The sequence below is a fragment of the Pteronotus mesoamericanus genome, unplaced genomic scaffold (assembly GCF_021234165.1).
Source record: "Pteronotus mesoamericanus isolate MK-2021 breed Mesoamerican mustached bat unplaced genomic scaffold, CSHL_Meso_final contig_1189, whole genome shotgun sequence".
NCBI lineage: Eukaryota > Metazoa > Chordata > Mammalia > Chiroptera > Mormoopidae > Pteronotus > Pteronotus mesoamericanus.
The window spans coordinates 2,966,869-2,989,511 of record NW_026555038.1 but is presented as its reverse complement, the minus strand read 5'-3'; the positions used below and the strand labels follow the sequence as shown (position 1 = coordinate 2,989,511).

At 38.8% G+C, this 22,643-nt stretch overlaps 1 protein-coding gene across 1 annotated transcript in view; it reads left to right on the top strand.

Annotated features, from left to right (window-relative positions):
* The first annotated feature begins 3,039 nt into the window (after nucleotides 1-3,039).
* The window catches only part of NLRP14 (NLR family pyrin domain containing 14), a 29,880-nt gene continuing 10,276 nt past the window's right edge, over nucleotides 3,040-22,643 (top strand). Inside the window, exons 1-8 of the mRNA XM_054582519.1 lie at nucleotides 3,040-3,331; nucleotides 4,057-4,123; nucleotides 6,379-7,980; nucleotides 11,295-11,456; nucleotides 12,286-12,453; nucleotides 20,242-20,412; nucleotides 20,817-20,987; nucleotides 22,435-22,605. Of these exons, the coding sequence (XP_054438494.1) occupies nucleotides 3,040-3,331; nucleotides 4,057-4,123; nucleotides 6,379-7,980; nucleotides 11,295-11,456; nucleotides 12,286-12,453; nucleotides 20,242-20,412; nucleotides 20,817-20,987; nucleotides 22,435-22,605 (2,804 nt within the window). The remainder of the gene's footprint in view (nucleotides 3,332-4,056; nucleotides 4,124-6,378; nucleotides 7,981-11,294; nucleotides 11,457-12,285; nucleotides 12,454-20,241; nucleotides 20,413-20,816; nucleotides 20,988-22,434; nucleotides 22,606-22,643) is intronic.

The following is a 22,643-nucleotide window of genomic DNA, read 5'->3' as shown; positions in this document are numbered from 1 at the left end:
TTTCAAGAAAGGTAAAAATGCAATTGAAATATGAAAAAAGATTTGTGCAGTGTATGGAGACAGTGCTGTGAGAATGTGTCAAAGGTGGTTTGCAGTTTCTTGGTGCTACTGATGTTTTGGCCAAATAATTCTTTGCTGGGGGGCTGTCTTATTCATTGGGAGATGTTTAGCCACACCCTTGGCCTCTACCCACTAGACGCCAATAGTGGGAGATAGGCAACATATTTAACATATCCAAATCAATAAAATTATTGGTAAAAATGAAAAATTTTTTCTTTTATGGGAAAATACATACAGACTTTTTGGCCAACCCAATGTATGCAGAGGTGTTTCTCTTTCCTTAGCCCAGTGTTCAGCACAGAGTCAGGTATCACAGATCATGGCCACACAGGTTTCATTTAACTCTGAATTCCCAGTGCCTAGGAAAATAAGTGAAATTAAAAGTACCTAGTAGAAAGAGAAGGAGCTTTGTAGTTTTATAGGCTACTTGTCAACTCTGGGCAAGTATTTTAATTTCCAAGTCCTTAAACCTATAAATATGGATTAAACCAAACTTTCAGGACCTTTTTAAGACTAGAAAACAATTTTCATAATGAACTTTTCACAGAAGATCCTCCACAAATATGGGCATTATTAACATGTGCAGAATGACTAATTTATTTTGAACAAACATGCTTTAATTATTATATGTGGTAAAAATTCATGTTAATAAACTTGTGAATTGAAAGCCATCTTTCTAAACCATGAGTTCCCATTTTGGTTTAGGACATTTTTGAATTTATGAATATCTTCCATAAGAGGAGCAATACTATACATCTGTTATTGTCCTCCCAAAAATATAAATAGAGGAAGACCACAAAACGAAACAAATGCCGTCAAGTATAGCATAAAACCTTTGGGAAGGAGGCCAGAGTATACTCTACTTTCTATCAGAATTGTGGATACCATTTAGAATCATATGGATATTGGCTCAAAGAGAGACACAGAAAAGCAGGAGGAAGATGAAGGAGGCAGGGGATTATGAGAGGCAGGGGGAGAGAGAATATCAAGAATTAAGGCATTGTTATAGTAGTAGTATTAGATGTATGGCACCCTATAAATTAGGTGCATGCATTAGTGTCTGATCCTTAAGTGGAAGGTACTGTTATTTTTCCTGCCTACAGGTATGGAAATTGAATCCAAGAATGCCTATTGGGTTTTGCAACAAGGTAGTAATCCATATGATTTATCTCAATGGGAGTTTGGTCATGGAAGTTAGATTGCAGTGGATTGTGGAGGTGTAATTAGTAAAGTATAGAAAACCCTGAAGAAGTTCGTGAGGATGAAGGGAATGGGGAGTAAAGGGAACGCTTGTAAAAGACTAAAGTAGACTTGGGAGGTTTAAACATTAATGAGAAAGGCTTACAGGACTGGTAGAAGTTGAAGATAGAGAATAGAGATCACTAATAGAATAAGCCCCTTAGTTATTGGATCCTGAGGAGATTCAGATCTCAAGTGGAGGGATTGGCCCCCACACAGCGATATCTGTGAATTTCTAGGCAGGATTTTGAGGGTGTGGTGTTCTATGTCTCATTTTCCCCCACCTTAGTGTATGTCCTGGAGAAATTTCAGTGTTCCTTTGAAGCTTCCTCAAATTTACTCCTTTTGCTTTTTAAAAAAAATTACTATGAAACCTGTTTTGGTTAGATCCTAGTCTGTAATATACAATAATTCTACAGTGCAGTTAAAAAACAAACCAAGCTTGTCCCTCCACCCCCACATACACACACAAAACAACTGATAACTCACCAATGACTGTGGGATAGAATCCTGATTTACTATATAATTTTGAGATAATTCACCTTCTGTTTAAGAAGTAAAATCTCTCTGTGATATATTTTTTTTATTTCCCCATGCAACTTTTCCAATCTCATTGGCAAGTATAGAGAGAGGAATTATGAAAGACTAGAAAGGGGTTTCGAGAAAGATCTAGGTCAAGTTCCAGCTGTACCACTTACAAACTCTGTCCCTTTAGGCAAATCACTGAAAAGGAGATGAGGAACTTGAAGATATGGTTTAAGTGATTAACTAGAATACCCATGCTGAATAGGAAATTGAATAAGGTTCTAAAATGGCTGATAAATAAGAAGAAAACACAGGGCTCAGAAGACTAGGATTTGGTAGTGTTTGAAGAACTGTCACAATGGGAGTAAAGGCATAAACCAAAAGTTACTAGTAAAGAACGGGTTATGGGACTTTGGAGTTTAAGATGTTGCGTAGTTGTTGTTGATAAAGTCTGGAGTGAGAGCCTCAGAATAAAATGCTGGAGTAGAATGGGGTCGTGGGAATTAAGGGCAAGTTCGTGAGAGAGGGATGTTACAGATGGACTTTAACTTTGAATTCAGCCAGAATCGTGATGGGGAGTGGAGGTGAAAACAGCTTGTGAGCTAGGAACACAGACCCACAGTGACTGCATGTGGGTTTGTGACCAGAGATGACGTGACAAGAAGAGGTAGATCATGGCGTATTCCAGTTGCATGTGCTTCAAGAGTATTGATGTGTTTGGTTGGGATACATTAGCAATGTTTTATAGGCTGAGAGATCTGTCGAATATTGGTGAGGGAGAAAAGTGATGAGGAAGGTTGCCAGTACTTAAAAGGATCCTGTTATGTGCCAGATGATACAGGCACTCTCCCTGATTTAATTTATATCACAGTCCTCTGAGGTTGCCTCTGATAGTCTCACTTTGCAGAGAAACTAAGGCTCAGAGAGATGAATTGTCTTTATTTCTTACAGCTCACAGATGATGGGACTGGGAGTAGTAATTCTTAGGGAGGTAGAAGAAATGTACAGTGGCCTATATTGGAAGAGTGTTTTTATGATAAAAAATGTATTACAGAGGATACTGTGTCAGCACTGAGCAGAATATAATGAGCTTCAATGTGTTTTTTTAATTAATCTATATTTTTATAGGCATTTCATTTCCTAGTCTTTTCCATAGGTCCCATGTATTCCAATTATTTTTCCCTACTGAAGCCTGAATATTGACCCAAGGACAAGATGACAGATTCGTCGTCGTCTTCCTTCTTTTCTGAGTTTGGGCTGCTACTGTGCTTGGAGGAGCTAAACAAAGAGGAATTATATAAATTCAAGTTCCTCCTTAAGAATGAGACCATGGAGCCTGGGTACTGCGTGATACCCTGGGCTGAAGTGAAGAAGGCCAAGCGGGAGGACCTGGCTAACTTGATGAACAAGCACTACCCAGGAGAGCAGGCCTTGCATGTGGCTCTCAAAATCTTTGACAAGATGAACCTGAAGGATCTGTGTGAAAGAGTGAAAGCAGAGATCACTCGTGAGTGATGCTAGGAACATATATCTGGGGGGAGGGAGACGGGGGTGCTTCCTGGGATGATTCCATGAAAGGGATTTAGAGATTAAATTGTTCTATGGAAAACAAGCTCCCTGGTGGTCAAGTACATTGGGAGCTTGTTGGATCATTTGAGAAATACTGAAAAGGCAGGAGTGTTTTGAGTTCTGTTACTCAGCCTGACTCATTAATTGGGGGTAATTCATTCATTTGGTATCAATTAACATGATTCAAGCAACTGAGTGATAAGAATTAGGCTAAGTTTTAAGGAATCTTAAATATGATTTAAATCTTTGCTGACATGAGGAATGGATAAAAAAATAATTAAGGGACATGAGCCAAGTATTTTTAGTCATTCCCAAGTATGAAATATGGTGGACATCTAGAATTCCTCATTCATATTTCCTTTGAGCCTTATCATATCACTGTGAGGTCCATACAGACAAGGAAACTTAGGCTTAGATTTGACCACTTGATCTGTGGTGAGGGTGAGGGACATCGCAAAAGGTCTCCTACTTCACTGTTGTTCAATCATATCATTCTTCCCTCAGCTAAACTGGTGAAGTCTGAGGCTGTGTTGACTCTAGTTTTCTTAAACCCTCATGGTCATAGAATTGGACCACTGAGGACAATTCTGGCCCCTGTTCTGGCCATTACCAAAGCTCTCCTAGTTTTTGGTAATCTTATGATCCTGTTGGAACCTGTTGCAGGGACAGCCCATACTGTGGGACCAGAGGACACCAGGGCTGGAGAGGTACAAGGTGACCAGGAGGCAGTAGGGTAAGTAGATGGGCTTTTGTCAGATTTGGGAGGCATTTGAGCTTCTGAAGCACGATGGGGTTTATCTGCCAGGGGCTTTTGTTCAACTTGTTAACTTCTTCTAACATCCTGTCTGTTTGCTGATTATCATGCAGCAGGTTGGAACCTGTTGCAGGGGCAGCCCAGACCATGGGACCAGAGGACACCAGGGCTGGAGAGGCACAAGGTGACCAGAGTCACGAGGGTAAGTAGATGGGCTTTTGTCCGATTTGGGAGGAGTTTGAGCTTCTGCAGCACGATGGGGTTTATCTGCCAGGGGGCTTTTGTTCAACTCGTTAACTTCTAATATCCTACCTGTTTGCTGATTATCATTCAAAAAGGCTCAACTAAACTGGCTCTCTGGCCAAAGTCACAGTCAGAGCCATGTTGATTCAGGGCCTCAAGAGAATGGTATTTGGGAATGCCCAATCAGACATGAAAGTCCAATAAACCAAGGTGTATTCGTGTCTATGTTGTATGGACTAAAGAGTCCCTGAGTTGGCAGGGACTGTTGGGCTTATCATATCTATTCCCTTCCTTTAGAAGTGATGCTGTAATTGAGTTCCTAGGGTGGTGACTGACTGGCCCATATAAAAAGTAATTCCTAGAATGTGATCTTTTCAGTCTTAGTTCAATCCCATTTCCATTCCTTCTACTTTGTTTTGAATTCTGTATAATTGAATTCTAGCTTACATAAATGGACTTGCAGTTCAGAGAAAGCTGGAAAAGGTGAAGGAGCTTTATTCTTAACTCAGCTATGCTGTTTTCTAAGAGGCCACACTCTTTCAGTCAAGAAATAATCGAGAACCTGCTTCATTTCAAGGACTAATAAATAAAAATTGCTTATTATATTAAATGATCTTCAAGATGACTTCCCACTTTGACCTTAATTTCTGATTCAATATAAGTATGTTTATTTTTGTGCTACATCATTGACCACAAAATTAAGAAACCAGGGTTCCATCTCCATAGAAATTTATTGTTAGAAAATTTGGATACAGTTAAAAGTAAACAAGGAAAGTAAAAATTACCCTTATTTCTTTTAAGTACTGCACTGTACTTCATATTATACCATACAGAGTACCTAGTTCTAAAAGATCTCCTAGAGAGGAATTAAGCATAATTCAGTGAGATATAAACTAAGTTAAATGTTTGTACTGAGCACCCTAGTAGAACAGACAAAAAAAATGACAGGCTTATAACTGAGGGGAAGTAGTTCCAGGACTCTTCCATGGATGCTCAAGTCACATGTAAAATGGTGTGGAACAGTGCACATAGTCGGCCCTCCGCATCCACAGATTCCCAACCGCATATCAAAAATACTGTTTTCAGTCCACTGTTGGTTGCCTCTGTGGATGCAAAACCCAGGGATATGGAGGGCCAACTGTGCATTTATTGAAAAAAATCCAGGTATATGTGGACCCATGCAGATCAAATCTGTGTTGTTTAATGGTCAACTGTACTTACTTTAAAAAATTAAATAATTACAGCTTGTGATATGTGTTATGGAATAAAAATACACTCTTTTGAGAATATGTGAAAGAGAGAACTTCTAGTACTAGGGTTCAGAGAAGGCTTCCTTCCTGAGATAGTGACATTTAATTGAGATCTAAAGATGGAATTGGACTTAACTAAGTAAAGATGAAATTATAGTTTAATTCTATTTGGACACTTAGGAATTTTTTTCTTCTCTCTGTATAATTATGTTTAACAGTGTCACCCCAATAAATTCAATAAAAAACAAATGAAAAAAATATTCTTCGGGCTATGTTTCAATGTTCATTCCTATTAATGTTTTACTTGTATAAAGAGGATTATTTTGATAGGTAGTTTCAGCTCTGTCTTCAGTTCCTCTCTAGCTATCATTATTAATTGTGGCCTGTGTTCCTTTTAAATATGGATGTGACTGTTCTATACACATACCACTTTTTTTCTCTGCGAAGAAAACTATAAAGGAGAGAAAATATTTTCTAGAAGGGATTTAATTTTTGTTTTCCATCACAAATTCCTTTTTCTGTATCGCCAGTTCTGTTTTTTCAATTTCTAATGTATGTTTTAGATCTACAGGAATATTTTTGTTTTGTTTATATTTTTTCTTACCTAAACCAGCTGTGCTTTGATTTCAGCCTATATCACTTCTTATTCCTAAGTCCAAGTCCAGTATTCTGCACATGGCAAATCATAGAATTTGTTTTGATCATGTGTATCTTTCTTTTGTTCTTGCTTTGCTCCAACTTAGGTGATGGAACAGAATATAGAATTCAAATACAGGAACAGTTTGGCCCCATGAGGGACAAGAAGTGTTTGCTTGGAGAGCCTAAAGATTTCCATCATGAAATTGCTGAGGAAGGTAGAGAACTTTTGGAACATTTGTTCGATGTGGATGTCAACACCGGTGAGCGGCCACAGACTGTGGTGCTTCAGGGGGCCGCTGGAGTTGGGAAAACCACCTTGGTGAGAAAGGCCATGTTAGATTGGTCCCAGGGCAATCTCTACCAGCAGAAGTTTACCTATATTTTTTATTTTAATGCGAGAGAAATTAACCAGTGGAGAGAAAGAAGCTTTGTTCAAATGATATCAAAAGACTGGCCCAGCACAGAAGGCCCTATTGAAAGGATTATGTCCCAGCCAAATAGTCTCCTTTTTATTATTGATAGTTTTGATGAGCTGAACTTCGCCTTTGAGGAACCCGAGTTTGCACTGTGTGAAGACTGGACCCAGGTACACCCAGTGTCCTTCCTCATGAGTAGTTTGCTGAGGAAAGTGATGCTCCCTGAGTCATCCTTATTGGTGACAACAAGACTCACAGCTTGCAAGAAACTAAAGTCCTTGTTGAAGAGTCAGCGTTCTGTAGAACTACTAGGTATGTCTGAGGATGCAAGAGAGGAGTATATTTACCAGTTTTTTGAAGACAAGAAGTGGGCCTTGCAAGTACTGAGTTTACTAAGAAACAATGAGATGCTTTTTAGCATGTGCAAAGTCCCCCTGGTGTGCCGGGCCATTTGTACTTGTCTGGAGGAGCAAATGGAGAAGGGTGGTGATATCACACTGATCTGCAAAACCACCACGGCCCTGTTTACCTGCTATGTCTCTGGCTTGTTTACTCAGGTAGATGGAAGCTGTCCTAGTCTGCCCAACCAAACCCAACTGAGGAGCCTGTGCCACCTTGCTGCCAAAGGAGTATGCACTATGACACATGTGTTTTACAGGGAAAACCTCAGAAAGCATGGTTTAACTAAATCTGATGTCTCGGTTTTCTTGGCCATGAATATTCTTCAGAAGGACACAGATTATGAAAACTGCTATGAGTTCACCCACCTACACATTCAGGAGTTTTTTGCAGCTTTGTTGTATATATTGAAAGACAGCTGGGGACCCACAGACCATTCTTCTCAGTCTTTTGCAGACTTGAAGTTGTTACTTGAAAGCACCAGTTATAAAGACCCTCATTTGACCCAGATGAAATGCTTTTTGTTTGGCCTTTTGAATGAAGATCGAGTAAAACAACTGGAGGAAACTTTTAACTGTAAAATGTCACTGGAGATAAAAGAGAAGATTCTTCAGGGGATGGAAGTATTAGGAAACAGTGACTGTTTCCCATCACAGCTGGGATGTCTGGAGTTGTTTCACTGTCTGTTTGAAACTCAAGATGAAGAGTTTATAAGGCAGGCAATGAGATATTTCCAAAAGGTTGTCATTAATATTTGTGGGAAAATCCATTTGCTTGTGTCTGCATTCTGCCTTAAGCGTTGCCAGTGTTTACGGACCATTAAACTGTGTGTAACTGAGGTATTTGAGAAGAAGATGTTAAACTCAAGCCGCCCAGCTGAATCTTGGTAAGTGTGTTAGATCATTTCCCCGAAGTGCCCTGTGAAGGAGTGAAGGAAGTAGATTTTGTCAGGGGCAGGGGGGAATTGTTTAGCTGAGGTCCCAGAGCCAGGATAACCTTTCAGCATTGCCCTACCTTGAGAAAAGGAGGCCAGGCACAGGAAGCCCTGTTGACCAGTCACGGCTACTGGTAAGGAATGGGCAAAACTTGTCTGAAGTGGCTCGTTGACTCGAGGGTAATCCCACTAGAGGGATTTGGCTACGAGCTGTCAACTGTGTACGTACCCAACAGCTGGGGGACAAGTGCTTCAGTCTTCAAGGAGTTTGTGGCACAACACAAACTTACCTCCACTATCCTACATCTATTTAACTTGCAAAAACAATGCCCTCCAGAAGACTAGGGGCCAGGAATTTCTTGTGGGACCTAGTATACATACTGACCTATCTCCCTTTCCCTATTGCCTGGGCATAGGTCAGCCTTTGTATGAAAAGTCTCAGCCCTTTAACACCTAACTGGTGAGAGTCAGATGTAAGAAATAGTAGGTGCTAAAGGAGTATTTTGAAAGAATAAATGAATCTTCAGCATTTTATGCTTATTATTTACCTTCTCCCCTTCCTCAAGTTGCCTTTTTTGACTAAGTCTGGAGGAAGAATTGAACTATAGAATTAGTTCTAGATTTAATTAAAATTCATTGAGGTCTTATAGAGTGCACAAGATATGAAACATATCCAATTGAAGTCTGGTCAAAACCATATTTCAATTTATTTTTAAGACTGGAAAACTGAGGTTCAGGGCAGTTCACATAGAACGTAAGTGTACAATCATTGATTTAAGCACACATGAAATAATAGCTAAGATTTGCTTCACACATACCTGATAGTCTTCTAAGTTGCAACTCACTTAGTCTCCTAAAAATCCTAAGTGGATGCTCCTGTTTCCATTTTAGTTGTTAGAAACGGAGGTACCAAGAAGGTGTATAACTTGAAGGAGGTCACACATCTACTCCTTGGTTTTCCAGCTACCTAAACTATCTCATTGCTGTTACTTACAGTTGCAGCATTCCTCTTACACAAATACATTTCATTTCTCTCTGAACTTGTAGGCTGAAATGCTATGACCACACTGTACTGTTCTGGGGAAGTCATAAATAATCTTCAGTCAGTTTTCTTGATTATGATTTCATAGTTTTATTTAAAGAAGACATAATTGAGCCCAGGGCATTAGAATGTATTTTATGCCTAATAATAAATAGTAGGAAGGCATTCTGGCTACTATATAGCCAGTCTTCATGCTACTTTCCCCTCACGTCTGTTGTAGTGTTATCTAATACTAGAGTTGGCATTGTTGTTAAAAAGAGTCTGAGAACCCATTGTTTTAAAAGGAACATTATGGGTGACCTCGGTCTCTTCTATAACCTAACTACATTGTAAACTTAAGAGCAGGATTTCTATCTTGTTCACCATTTTATCCATAATATTTGTACATCGTAAGCACTTAAATGTTTGGGTGAATAACTTATTGCCTAGTTTCTCAAACTTAACACCTCAGGTGAAATAGGGGACACTACTCTGCAATGTCATTCATTCCAATTTAAGTGAGGTATGGGGGGAACCAGTTTTTATTAAATAGTGAAGGGGATGAGGATATGCCACTCCAAAATGTGCTGCTTTTTTAAGAATTATTTTGAGTGGAAGATGTTTGTGTTCCTGAAATTCCCTACCTGCCTAAAAGCAGAGCTTCCGGAAAGGACTCAAGTGTCAGCAATTCTTCCTGAGAGCAACTCTCATCTCTTCTTGGAGACAGAAGTTGGCACTACACCCAGACAGACATTGCCATAAACTATCGTGTCTCCCATCTAGTCTCCTAGGGGCCAACTTATCTTCCCAAAAAGTTATTTGTTTTTCCATAAGTGCCCTTACTTCCTTTGCCTTTCCCCTAATAAATTTGGTATGTATACCCCAAGTTCTTTTTTTTTTATTATTCTCACCCCAGGACATTTCTTTTCCCATTGCTTTTAGAGAGAAAGGAAAAGAGAGAGAGAATTGAGGTGAGAAGCATCGATTGGTTGCCTCCTGTATGGGTCCAGATTGGGAGTTGCACGAAATGGTAACCTAGACCTGTGCCTAACGAGGGATCGAACCCACAGTCTTTCAGTTACAGGACAGTGTTGCAACCAACTGAACCACACTGGCCAGGCTGTAGACCCCAAATTCTAATCACCCCCTTGACTTACCCACAACTAAATTTTTCCCATGTGTATCCGTGATGCACATGCTAATAAAATTTGTATGCTTTTCTCTTGTTAGGTCTAATTTTACAGGTCGCCAGGTAGGGGACCTAGGAGGACAGGAGGGAGGAAGAAATACTTTTTTCTTGCCCTACAGTACCTATGATGTATAAGGCAACATGCTGGACTTACATATATTTTAATATAAATAGCTACTAATTGGTTAGGGGCATTTAAAATATGAAACATTTTCTAAACATTTTCTATAGCTTGTATTGCTGAATTTCCACAGCAATCCTTACAAGTAAATACTATTACATTCATTTTTTTAAGATAAAGAAGGTGAGGCTCACATGGGTTAGTAATGTTGCCAGAATCACCCAGTTTAGTGAGTGGCACTTGGGACTCAGGACTATTTCATCCTAGAGCTTATGCTTATAATCACTAGGTTATATTCTCTTTTATTTTGTATTACCTTTTATTTGTTTATAATGGCTTTATTGAGAGTATGCCTAATAATTACATAATATAGCATTTTAAAATTTACAAAGTGTTTTTCTGTACCAACTAAAGTTAACTATTAAATGCTCACAACACTGTGAGGGGAGATGGCATTTCCACTTTATAGATGAAGAAAACTCTGAGCTCACAGAATTAATGTGACGTGGCTTAAAGTACTATTAGCTAGTAAATGCTAGGACTGGGACTCAAACCTCTGGTTCCCTAATGTGTAGCCACTGTTCCTAATCTTACTCTGTGTGGTCATAGATTATTTTTTTCTTTTTGATATTGACTCTTCCAATATTTGAAGACTTCTCTCATCCTTCCTGAGTCTCTTCCTCCCAAGTGAAGTTTCTCTAGTTTTTATTCTGTGTGTTGAAGTAGTGTGTTGCAGGGTTGTGCTGCGAGCTTTTGGGCAAAGAAAGCTTCTGGAGTGCCAAGAGGAAGACTTCTTTGTGGACTGTGCCTACACCAGAGAGCAGTGGATGCTCCCGCCATTTCCAAAGTCCGCCTAGTTCCACCCACTACCATCTTCTGAGAGTTGCCTGGGCTGAAATAAAATTCATTAGTCTTGTCTTTTCCCAATTTTGTAGGCAAAGGGATGCTTATTATTGCTGGCAAGATCTCTGTTCTGTGCTTCATACAAATGAACACTTGAAGGAATTGGACCTGTGTCATAGCAACCTTGATGAATTAGCAGTGAAGACTTTTTATCAAGAACTAAGGCATCCATACTGTAAACTACAAAAACTATTGTAAGTCTGGCATGAGAAAATTTAATAGAGTTCCAATTTCTTTCTTTGTCCCACTTCCCACTCCTACTTACTAGGGGAGACCAACAGTAAACACACACTTAAAATTCACTGTGTAAAATACTCTTAAGAACATAAACAGCGGAAAGCTCTGGGGATGTAGAAGCATAGCTAACCTGTTCTGGGAAAGCCTGCATAGAACATGGGCTTCTGAGGCTTGATTAGGAATTTCCGAGATGAGGAAGAACACAGAGGTAAGGCATTCCAGGCAGATCCATGAGATGATAGGGCATATTTTGCAATAATGCTTTTGCTAATGATGCACATTAAACAGTTGATACTAACAGTGAACTCACCTTCGGTTATTTAAAGGATTAAATATTGTGAATTAATGTTATAATTGCAGTATTTGGAATAGTCTCAATAGTTTTTGATAGTCATTCCTGGGGTTAAGAGTTCAAAAATTCCTGTTCTGCTTTTCGGGATATTATTACCTTCTTTTCCTTCAAGGTCTCTCTCTCTCTCTCTCTCTCTCTCTCTCTCTCTCTCTCTCTCATACACACACACACACCCACCCACCCACCCCAAATAATTGAGACTATCAGTTGTCAGGATATAATGGACACCCAAGCTGTAACCCAAATGTTTTCCCAAGGAACATTCTGAAATGGGTTTATGGCCTGATCTGGAATATGAAAAACCCGAAGTAGGATAAGAAATGGCAGGAATATTTAGATAATATCTAAGAATAGAGTTTGAAAAGAAAGGGGTGCTGTAGCCAGGGACAGAAATGATTTTTTTTTTATCCCTCCTGCATGTTTTTCTTCTGAAGGTTGAGATTTTTTTCTTTCCCTGATGGTTACTGGAATATCGCTAGTTCTTTGACTCACAACCAGCATCTGCGGCATCTAGACCTCAAGGGAAGTGATATAGGTGACAGTGGAGTAAAGTCATTTTGTGAAGCCCTGAGACACCCAGATTGTAAACTACAGAATCTGAGGTAAGTAGTGATTTTTTTTTTATTACAATTGATAGTTTTGTCTTTCCAACCTGGAATTGCTGTTCATACAGCTAGTTTAAATCTATTTTCATGATATGGAGTAGTGGGGGATCAGTAGATTCTGGCTGATTTCCTCCGGATAGGACTTCTAATTCCTCCCATCCCCCCCTGCTGCCGCCACCCCTGAAGACCCCTCATAGTAAGTTCTCTGCGTAGCCATCTCCTAAATTTGAAAAATAAAGTAGATCCATAATTTAGAAAGATTTATGCTTTTTCATATTTAAATGAAGGAATGTGTGTATTCCCTGTATCTTTGAATACTTAGGGAAGAATGTACCAATGGTAACTGGGGACAGTGCTGTAGCAATTAAACTTTTCTTCTTTTTTAAGGCTGAGTAGAATTCCATTGTGTAAATGTCCCACAGTTGTTTTATCCATTCATCTACAGGTGGGCACTTGGGCTGCTTCCATATCTTATAGATTGTAAATAACACTGCAGTGAACATAGAGGTGCTTATGTTCTTTCGAAGTAGTGTTTTAGGTTCCTTCAGATATATTCCCAGAAGTGTGATCACTGGGTCAAAAGGTAGATCCATTTTTAATTTTTTGAGATATCTCCTTACTGCTTTCCACAGTGGCTGCACCAGTCTGCATTCCCACCAACAGTGCAAAAGGGTTCCCCTTTCTCCACATCCTCCCCAGCACTCGTTGTTTGCTGATTTATTGATGATAGCCATTCTGACAATGTGAGATCGTATCTCATTGTGGTTTTAATTTACATTTCTCTGATGATTAGTGACATTGAGCATCTTTTCATATGTCTATTTGCCATCTGTATGTCCTCTTTGGAAAAGTGTCTATTCAGTTCCCTTGCCCATTTTTTAACTGGGTTGTTTGTTTTTTTGGTGTTGAGTTTCGTAAGTACTTTGTAAGTATTTTGGATATTAACCCCTTATCAGATGTGTTTGGCGAATATGTTCTCCCATTCCGTGGGTTGTCTTTTTATTTTGTTGATGATTTCCTTTGTTCTGCAAAATCTTTTTAGTTTGATGTAGTCCCATTTGTCTATTTTTTCTTTTGCTTCCCTTGCTTGGAGAGATATATGTGATAAAAAATTTCTGTAAGCAATGTCTTGAGATTTTGCCACCTGTGTTTTCTTCTAGGATTTATATGGTTTTGGTTGAACATTTAAGTCTTTGATCCATTTTGAATTTATTCTTGTGTGTGGTGTAAGAAGGTGGTCTAGTTTCATTTTTCTGCATGTATCTGTCCAATTTTCCCAACACCATTTATTAAGCAAACTATCTTTAGCCAATTATATGTGCTTGCTTCCTCTGTTAAATATTAATTGCCTATAAAGGTGTAGGTTTATTTCTGGGATCTCTTGTCTGTTCCATCAATCTATGTGTCTGTTTTTATGCCAGTACCAGGCTGTTTTGATTACTATGGCCATGACTCCTCCTACTTTGCTCTTCTTTTTCACGATAGCTGTTGCTTTGCAGGGCCTATTGTAGTTCCATATAAATTTTTAAAATATTTTTTCTAGTTCTATGAAATATATCATTGGAATCTTGATAGGAATTGCACTGAATCTGTAGATTGCTTTGGGTAGTATGGACATTTTAATGATTAATTCTTCCTATCCATGAACACAGTATGTGCTTTCATTTATTTGTATCTTCTTCAATTTCTTTCTTTAGTGTCTTATAATTTTCTGAGTACAGGTCTTTTACATCCTTGGTTAGGTTTATTCCTAGGTATTTTATTCTTTTTGAAGCAGTGGTGAATGGAATTGTTTTCTTAATTTCCCTTTCTGTTAGTTCATTATTGACATATAAAAATACAACTGATTTCTGGATATTAATTTTTTTATCCTGCTATTTTGCTGAATTCATTTATCAGTTCTGGTAGTTTCTTGGTGGAATCTTTGGGGTTTTCTACATACAGTATCATGTCATCTGCAAACAAAGACAGTTTTAATTCTTCCTTTCCAATTGGGATGCCTTTTACTTCTTGTCTGATTGCAGTGGCTAGGATTTCTAGTACTATGTTGAATAAGAGAGATGAAAGTGGACATACCTGTCTTGTTTCTGATATTATGGGGAACATTTGTAGTTTTTGCCCATTGAGTATGATGCTGGCAGTGGGTCTGTCATATATGGCCTTTATTTTGTTTAAGTATGCCCCCTCTAATCCCAGTTTTTGAGAGTTTTGATCATAAATGGGTGCTGGATTTTATCAAAAGCTTTTTCTGCATCTATTGATATGATCATGTAGTTTTTATCTTTCATTTTGTTTATGCAATGAATCATGTTTATTGATTTGCAAATGTTGTACCAACCTTGCATTCCCAGAATAAATCCCACTTGATCATGGTGTATGACCTTTTTGATGCTTTGCTATATTCTGTTTGCTAATATTTTGTTGAGGATTTTAGCATCTATGTCCACCACTGGCCTACACTTTTCTTTCTTTGTAGTGCCTTTTTCTGATCTTGGTATTAGGATAATACTGGCCTCATAAAATGAGTTTGGGAAACTTCCATCCTCTTAAATTTTATGAAAGAGTTTGAGGAGGAGAAGTGTTAGTTCTTCCTGGAATGTTTGGTAAAAATCACCTGTGAAACCATCTGGTCCAGGACTTTTGTTGGAAGTTTTTTGATTACTGCTTCAGTTTCATTAGGTGTAATCTGCTTATTCAGATTCTCAGATTCTCCCTGATTTAGTTTTGGAATATTGTATATTTCTAGGAATTTGTCCATTTCGTACAGGTTGTCCAGTTTGTTAGCATATAATTGTTCATAGTATTTTCTTACGATCCTTTGTATTTCTTTGGTGTCAGTTGTTATTTCTTCTCTTTCATTTCTGATTTAATTTATTTAGGTCCTTTCTCTTTTTTTTTCTTGATGCATCTGGTTAAAAGTTTTGTCAATGTTGTTTATCTTTTCAAAGAACCAGCCCTTGGATTCATTGATGTTTTGTATCATTTTGTAAAACTCTCTTTCATTTATTTCTTCCCCGATCTTTATTATTTCCTTCCTTCTACTCACTTTGGGCTTTGTTTGTTGTTCTTTTTCAAGTTCCTTTAAGTGTGAAGTTACATTGTTTATTTGAGTTTTTTCTTGTTTTCTGAGATAGGACTGTAATGCCATAAATTTCTGTTAGGATGCTTTCCCTGTGCCCCACAGATTCTGGATTGCTGTGTCCTCATTTTCATTTGTTTCAAGGTATCTTTTGATTTCTTCCTTGATCTCATTGTTAACTCATTCAGTGTTTAATAACATGTTATTCAGCTTCTACGTCTTTGCATGTTTTTCAGTGTTCTTCTAGTGATTGATTTCTAGTTTCATAGCATTGTGGTCAGAGAAGATGCTTGATATAATTTCAGTCTCCTTAAATTTATTAAGACTTATTTTGTGTCCTAGCATGTGATCTGTCCTAGAAAACATTCCATGTGCACTTGAAAAGTATGTATAGTCTGCTGCTTTGGAGTGAAATTCTCTGAAGATATCAATCAAATCCATTTGATCTAGTGTGTCATTTAAGGCCACTGTCTCCTTGTTGATTTCCTGCCTGGAAGATCTATCCATTGAAGTCAATGAGGTGTTAAAATCCCCAACTGTAACTGTATTTCTGTTGATCTCTCCCTTTATGCCCACCAAGATTTGCTTTACATATTTAGGTGCTCCTCTGTTGAGTGCATAAATGTTTACCAGGGTTATATCTTCTTGTTAGATTATTCCCTTTATCATTATGTAGTGTCCTTCTTTGTCTCTTACTATAGCCTTGGTTTTAAAGTCTATTTTGTTGGTTACAAGTATTGTTACCCCAGCTTTTCTTCTTTTTCATTTGCATGAAATATCTTTTTCCAACCCTTTACTTTTAGTCTGTGTATCTTTTGATCTGAGGTGGGTCTCTTGGAGGCAGCATATATATGGGTCTTGTTTTCTTATCCATTCAGCTATCCTATATCTTTTGGTCAGAGCATTTAAGCCATTTACATTTAAAGTGATTGTTGACAGATATGTATGTAGTGCCATTTTATTGTTAGATTGTTTTCCACTTTTTTTTTCTTTTTCTCCTTCTTTTCCTTCCCCTCACCCTACTATTCTCCCCTTCCCCTCCCCCTCTCTTCCTCTCCTCTTTCTCCTCCTGCTCCTTCTTCACCAGCCTTTTAATATATGTCGTAGTACTGGTTTAGTGTTAACATACTGCTTCAGCTTTTTCTTGTCTGAGAAGCTCTTTATTCCTCCTTCCATTTTAAATAGTAACCTTGTTGGGTAAAGTAACCTTGCTTGTAGGTCCTTGCTTTTCATTACCTAGAATATTTCAAGCTACTCCCTTTTGGCCTGAAATGTCTCTGTTAAGTAATCAGATACCAGTCTAATTGGTGCTGCCTTGCAGGTAACTACAGGCTTTTCTCTTGTGGCTTTTAGGATTCTTTCCTTGTCTTTAATTCTTGTCATTTTAATTATGATATGTCTTGGTGTAGGTCCCTTGGGTCCAACTTGTTTTGGACCCTCTGAGCTTCCTGAACTTGTGTGACTTTTTTCTTCACCAGATTAGGGAAGTTTTCCGTCATTATTCCTTCAAATAGGTTCTTGATCCCTTGCTCGCTCTCCTTCTGGTATTCCCATGATGCAGATGTTGTTATACTTCATGTTGCCCAAAATGTTTCTTAAGCTCTACTCATTTTTTAAATTGTTTTTTCCTTTTGCTGCTCTGCCTGGGTGGTTTTTTTTTCTGCATTGTCTTTCAGAACACTGATTCAAGCCTCTGCTTCATCTAATCTACTGTTTATTCCTTCCAGTGTATTATTTATTTCAGATATTGCATTATTTATTTCTGACTGGTCCTTTTTTTATGGTTTCTATGTTTTTTTCATGCTTTTGATTCTCCTTATAATCATTACTCTAAACTGGTAAATTGCTTGCTTCCATTTCATCTAGTTCTTCTGGAGAATTCTCTTGTTCTTTTGTTTAAGGTCTGTTTGTCTTCCTTTTGGCTGCTCTTTGTATGTTCTGCCTTAGCTGCTACACTAATCAGTCACTAGACTCACTGGTTGTTAATCTAATCAAGCTATAATCAGCAGTCAGGCTTAAGCACAACAGGGTGGTGCAGAGTAATTCCTGTGGGTGGGGAATTGTGTTCCCTCAGCCCAATGCCATTCTGAGGGGAGTGCTCTGCCTGAGAAAGATGGCTCCTGCGGCATGGGGAGGGACTGAGCACAAGGAACCTGGTGGCTGTTACTTCAGTTTTCGCCCCAGAGCCACCAATCCCAGATGCTCCTCGAGTCCACTCTGCCCTGCCTTTTCTGGAGCCCAGGGTAAGTGGCTGCGAATGAAATTTTGTGCATTGGCCCTTTAAGAGGCTTTTTGCATCTCCAGCCATCTCTCCCTAGCAGATAGAAACCTGGCTGCTTTTCACAGCTGGATGTTATCTGGATTCTTTTCCAACCCTGGTGCTGTAGGCTGAGGAGCCCAGCTTGGGGTTTAGACCCCACAGTTTTCAGGGGGAACCCCATGACCCCTGAATTATCCTTTTTGGAACTTCAGCTGCAGCCTGCAGGAGTCCAGCCAGTCCTCTCGCACCTTCTCTGCACTCACTGCCAGTCACATTGTGGTGAAGTGGTTTATTTTGTCTGTGGTTATAAGGCTTCTCTCCAGCTAGTGTTCAGTTGGTTATTCAGGATGATTTCTCTACAATTTAGTTGTAATTCTAGATTGGCCTTTGGAGGAGGTTACTGTTGCATACACTTATTCTTCCACCATCTTGGATTCTCCAGATAATTCTTAAACAAGGGTTGAGTTCCGTTATCAGCAAGCCAGGTTAGGGTATTAGTTTTAGTATCTATGAACTCGTTTTAGGACATTTTGAGAAACTTCGTATAACCTTTAGCCTCTGGTCTGGAACCCAAGTGAGAAGTAGGTCATTGGTTCCTCTGTCTAAAAGTAAAACATATTAGTGGCAAAGAACTGTTAAGTGGAGGGAAAGATATTTTCTTCCATTGGGAGCTGTGGATCCAAGACAAAATGCTGTGGCACTTAACAGAGCAGCTGGACTGGATAAGTTCTCTTTCATCAGTTGAGGTTTGATAAACCTTGATATAGGCCCAGTTACTAGGCTTTATACAGAAAACCATCTCTGGGCCCACTAGTAGGGCTCCTTGTACCAGTGAATAGAATGTTTTGGTAGCAGAAATCATCAGAGCTTTGTAATAATAAAATGTTACATTGTGTAGGATTGGATGTTGTCCTATTGTGGGTGAGTAATAAAGAGTCCTGTAGATCTCCTATTGATATTTCATACGGAAAAGTTTTCGGTTTTATGTTTGTTTTAGACCTCATGTTTTAAGAACTATGGATAGTTGACTGACCATGTTACACATGTGCCTATTTTCTGTCCCATTAGAGTAATGCTTTCTTTCTGTTAAACATTAATAATTTGTCCATTGGTTCCATAATATTGGGTTCTTTTTCTGTGTAGAAGAGCTCTCTCCAAACACAAAGTATGAGATTTCCTTTGTTTCCCTAACTGCCTGCTTGGCTGCTGATATAATACCCCTTTAGTATTAGTCTACTCCGGCTGCCATAACAGAATACCACAGACTTGGTAGCTCAGACAACAGAAATTTATTTCTCACAGTTGTGGAGGCTGGAAGTTCAAAGGCAGGGTGTGGCCCGGTGGCTTCTGGTGAGGCTTCTTGGTTTGCAGATAGCTGCCTTCTCACTATGTCCTCACATGGCCTTTATAGTGTTTGCACATTCTTGGTATCCTGTCCGGGAATCTGTCTTCTTATAAGGACACCAGTCCTATTGGATTAGGGGTCCACTCATGTGACCTTGTTTCATTGAATTACCTCTTTAACGGCCCTGTCTCCTAATACAATCACATTAGGAATTAGGGCTTCAACATGAATTTTGGGGAGCACTGTTCAGTCCATAGCACCTTTTCAGGGCAAGTTGATGTTTGCAGCCCTAGGCCATGTTCTAGGTCGTCCATTGAGATCTAATCCTGTCCCTCTATATGCCCTGATTTTGATAAAGAGAACCAATTCCCGAAGGACTCGAGTTAATAAGTCCTTGATTAAAAGGAATAGCCAAAATAACTCCATGTTCCAGGAACACTGCTGCTGCTAGACTCTTCTTACAAATAGCTGGCTGGTATCAGGCCCATCCAGCCCAGAGCACAAGTGGTCTCTAAATATATCTTCAAAAATAGGGGCTCTTCTTTTATTCTTCTCTTTCCCTTCTTTTACTTTATTTTTTTAGAAACTTTTACTTCTGATTTACTTTTTCTTTTCATGCTTAAGGACTGGGTTCCTCAGAAAGTGTGGGTTGACTCCCATTTGTAAATGAGCTCTTGGCAGACAGTAGTGGGAGTCACAGCATTTGCTCCTAGTCTCCTGCCCCTCTGCTTCTGAAGCGGAAGAGGGCGAGGCGCAGCCCTCCTGCAATCCACTTCCATCTGTGTTTTAGTTAGACGACATTCCTCTGGATCAAAAAATGGTGATCATTTAAAAATATTTTTGAATACTTTCATGCATATTTTCCTAGGAAACTGGGGACATGGGGACAAAAAATACAAGCTTCCCACCCTCCCCTTCCTAACTGTCTATCAGAGCATTGTGATTGAGTTAAACAACCCTTATTCTATGTAGGTAAGCTGGATTTTCAGAAAAGGTCCCACAGGCCCAGATCCACGTGACCACATGCCCTGGCTGGGTGAGCAGTGGTTATAACTCTTCTCTCAGGAGGGGTCATTTTGGGTTTTCTATATTGTTTTCCAGCTTGGAATCCTGCAACCTAACTACACTTTGTTGTCTGAATATCACTAACACTCTCATCAGAAGCCAGAGCCTGCTATTTCTGAATCTGTCGACCAATAATCTATTGGATGATGGAGTGGAGCTGTTGTGTGAGGCCTTAAAGCATCCAAAGTGTCACCTAGAGAGACTGTCGTGAGTCTTTTTGCTTTGTTTTCTGTTTCCTATTCTGTCTTGTAAGCTTAGTTATAGTGTGAGTGGGCAAACTGCCTGGGTCTTGAAACAAATTGGCTCATTTGTCAATCGTAGAGGAGCTTCTCCCTCTCCTGCCAGTCCTCTTTTCCTTGACTTTAGATGCTGCTTCTTATGATTGACTTTTGAAATTTTCATTTGCTCTAGACTTTTCCTCTTCCATCCTCATGTGTGTCATCACACCCTGTATATAGCTGAAATGGAATCTGTAATTTAAGTAGCTTCGATGAGGCTGAGTCTATAGTTGAGGTGTAGGGGTTGTAAGTACCAGCTAACTGCCCTGTGAAGAAGAGAAGCATAAACTTTGGGATTTGACTGATCCCTTCCCATTTGTGTTTTTCCTTCAGCTTAGAAAGCTGTGGCCTCACAGCAGTTGGTTGCAAGGATCTCTCCTCGGCTCTCATCAGCAATGAAAGGCTGACACATTTGTGCTTGGCAGACAACGCCTTGGGAGATGGTGGAGTAAAGCTTATGAGTGATGTCTTGAAACATCCACAGTGCACTCTACAGAGCCTTGTGTAAGTATCTTCCAATATAACCTGCATTTTGAAATAAATTTAAAATGGGAAGATAATTTGAACACATTCTGTTCCTTTTTCCCTACTGTTGGCCTTAATGATAATGAAGATGATGAGGATAATGATATTAATAAATACTATTTATTGTATCTTTCCTATGTGCTGGGCCTTGTGCTAATTTTTTTTTTAACCTGTACAAAAGTACCTGTTGATATCAAATCGGCAATCTGAGTTCTAAGTGCCCCAGTGTACAGATGAGGAATGTGAGGCTTAGAAAATTTATGCCCCTTGCCTAATGCTCACAAGAAAATGATGGATTCAGAACCAAATCCCACCTATTCAGCTCCATATTCTTGGCTCAGAACAGGTAAATATGTAGTAGTACCAGGAAACAGAAGTGTAGCATTCCATAGCATGGCTGGATCACACTGTGATTATTCTTTTAGTTGCCGTTAGATAATTTCATAGACATGGAATTGATGAAGCAAAATGTACTTTGTCAGATATGGATAAATTGCCTCTAGATAGATTGTTTATATTGCCTCTGCAGGCTAGTGGCCTGCAGTTTCACATCCTTACTGGATATCTGGAACTTTTGTGATCAATGTTAATTAGGTAATCAAAAATAACTAAAAAGAATCTGATGTTGAGCTTCTTTTCTAATGATTTTGGCCTTTAATATTCTATGAAGAATTCTCTTCATAGGCTCAATTTCCTTCTGGCTGTTTTCTTTATCTGTGTTATATATCATGGTTACTAATATCACATATACACTATTGTTATATTTTATGTGTTGTAAATAATTTACCTAGCATGTTGCTGTATTTCTAATTTTATGGTCATTTTTAGAATATAGAAGTTTAAAATTTTTGTGAAGTCTAATTATCTTCCCTCTCATGACTTCTAGAAGTTTTGTCATAGTGGGAACTACCTTTCTTTTTAAAAAAATTTATTTAATGTCCTCTTTTTCATATTTTGTATGGTTTAATTTTTAACATTTAAGTGTTAAATCACTCCAAATTAAATTTGTTATAAGACTTAAACTTTTGTCTCCAAATCATTTATGGCATAATATATCTTTTCCCTACTAATTGGAAATACCACCTTTATTATGTACAAAAAGTACTTTATTATAATTACTCCCATTTTACCCCATATGCCTGTTCCTCTGTTCCATATTGCTACCTCTGCAAAAGGGTACTATATTTATAGGCAATGTAAAGAAATTAACTTTATTTATAGTAATAAAAATTCTGAAGAACATGAATCCAGTTTGTAGCCCAGTTTGGTGCAAACCTGTGGTTCCCAAGTGAGACAGAGAGGCTGTTTGACCCAAGATGGAGTATTGGCAAGTAGATATGCATCATAACATGAAATCTTTTCAAAGATACGTATATTCGGGCAGTAGAGCAACGATTCCATTTTTCTCACATTGTTCTTCCTGTAGGCTGAGACGTTGCCATTTCACTTCAGTTATCAGTGAACATCTGTCATCTTCTCTCCTAAGCAACAAGAGCCTGACACATCTGGATCTGGGGTCAAACTGGCTACAAGATGATGGAGTAAAGCTTCTGTGTGATGTCTTTCGGCATCCAAGCTGTAATCTTCAGGACCTGGAGTAGGTCTTCTTTGACCTTATTTTTGTGTAGCTTTAAC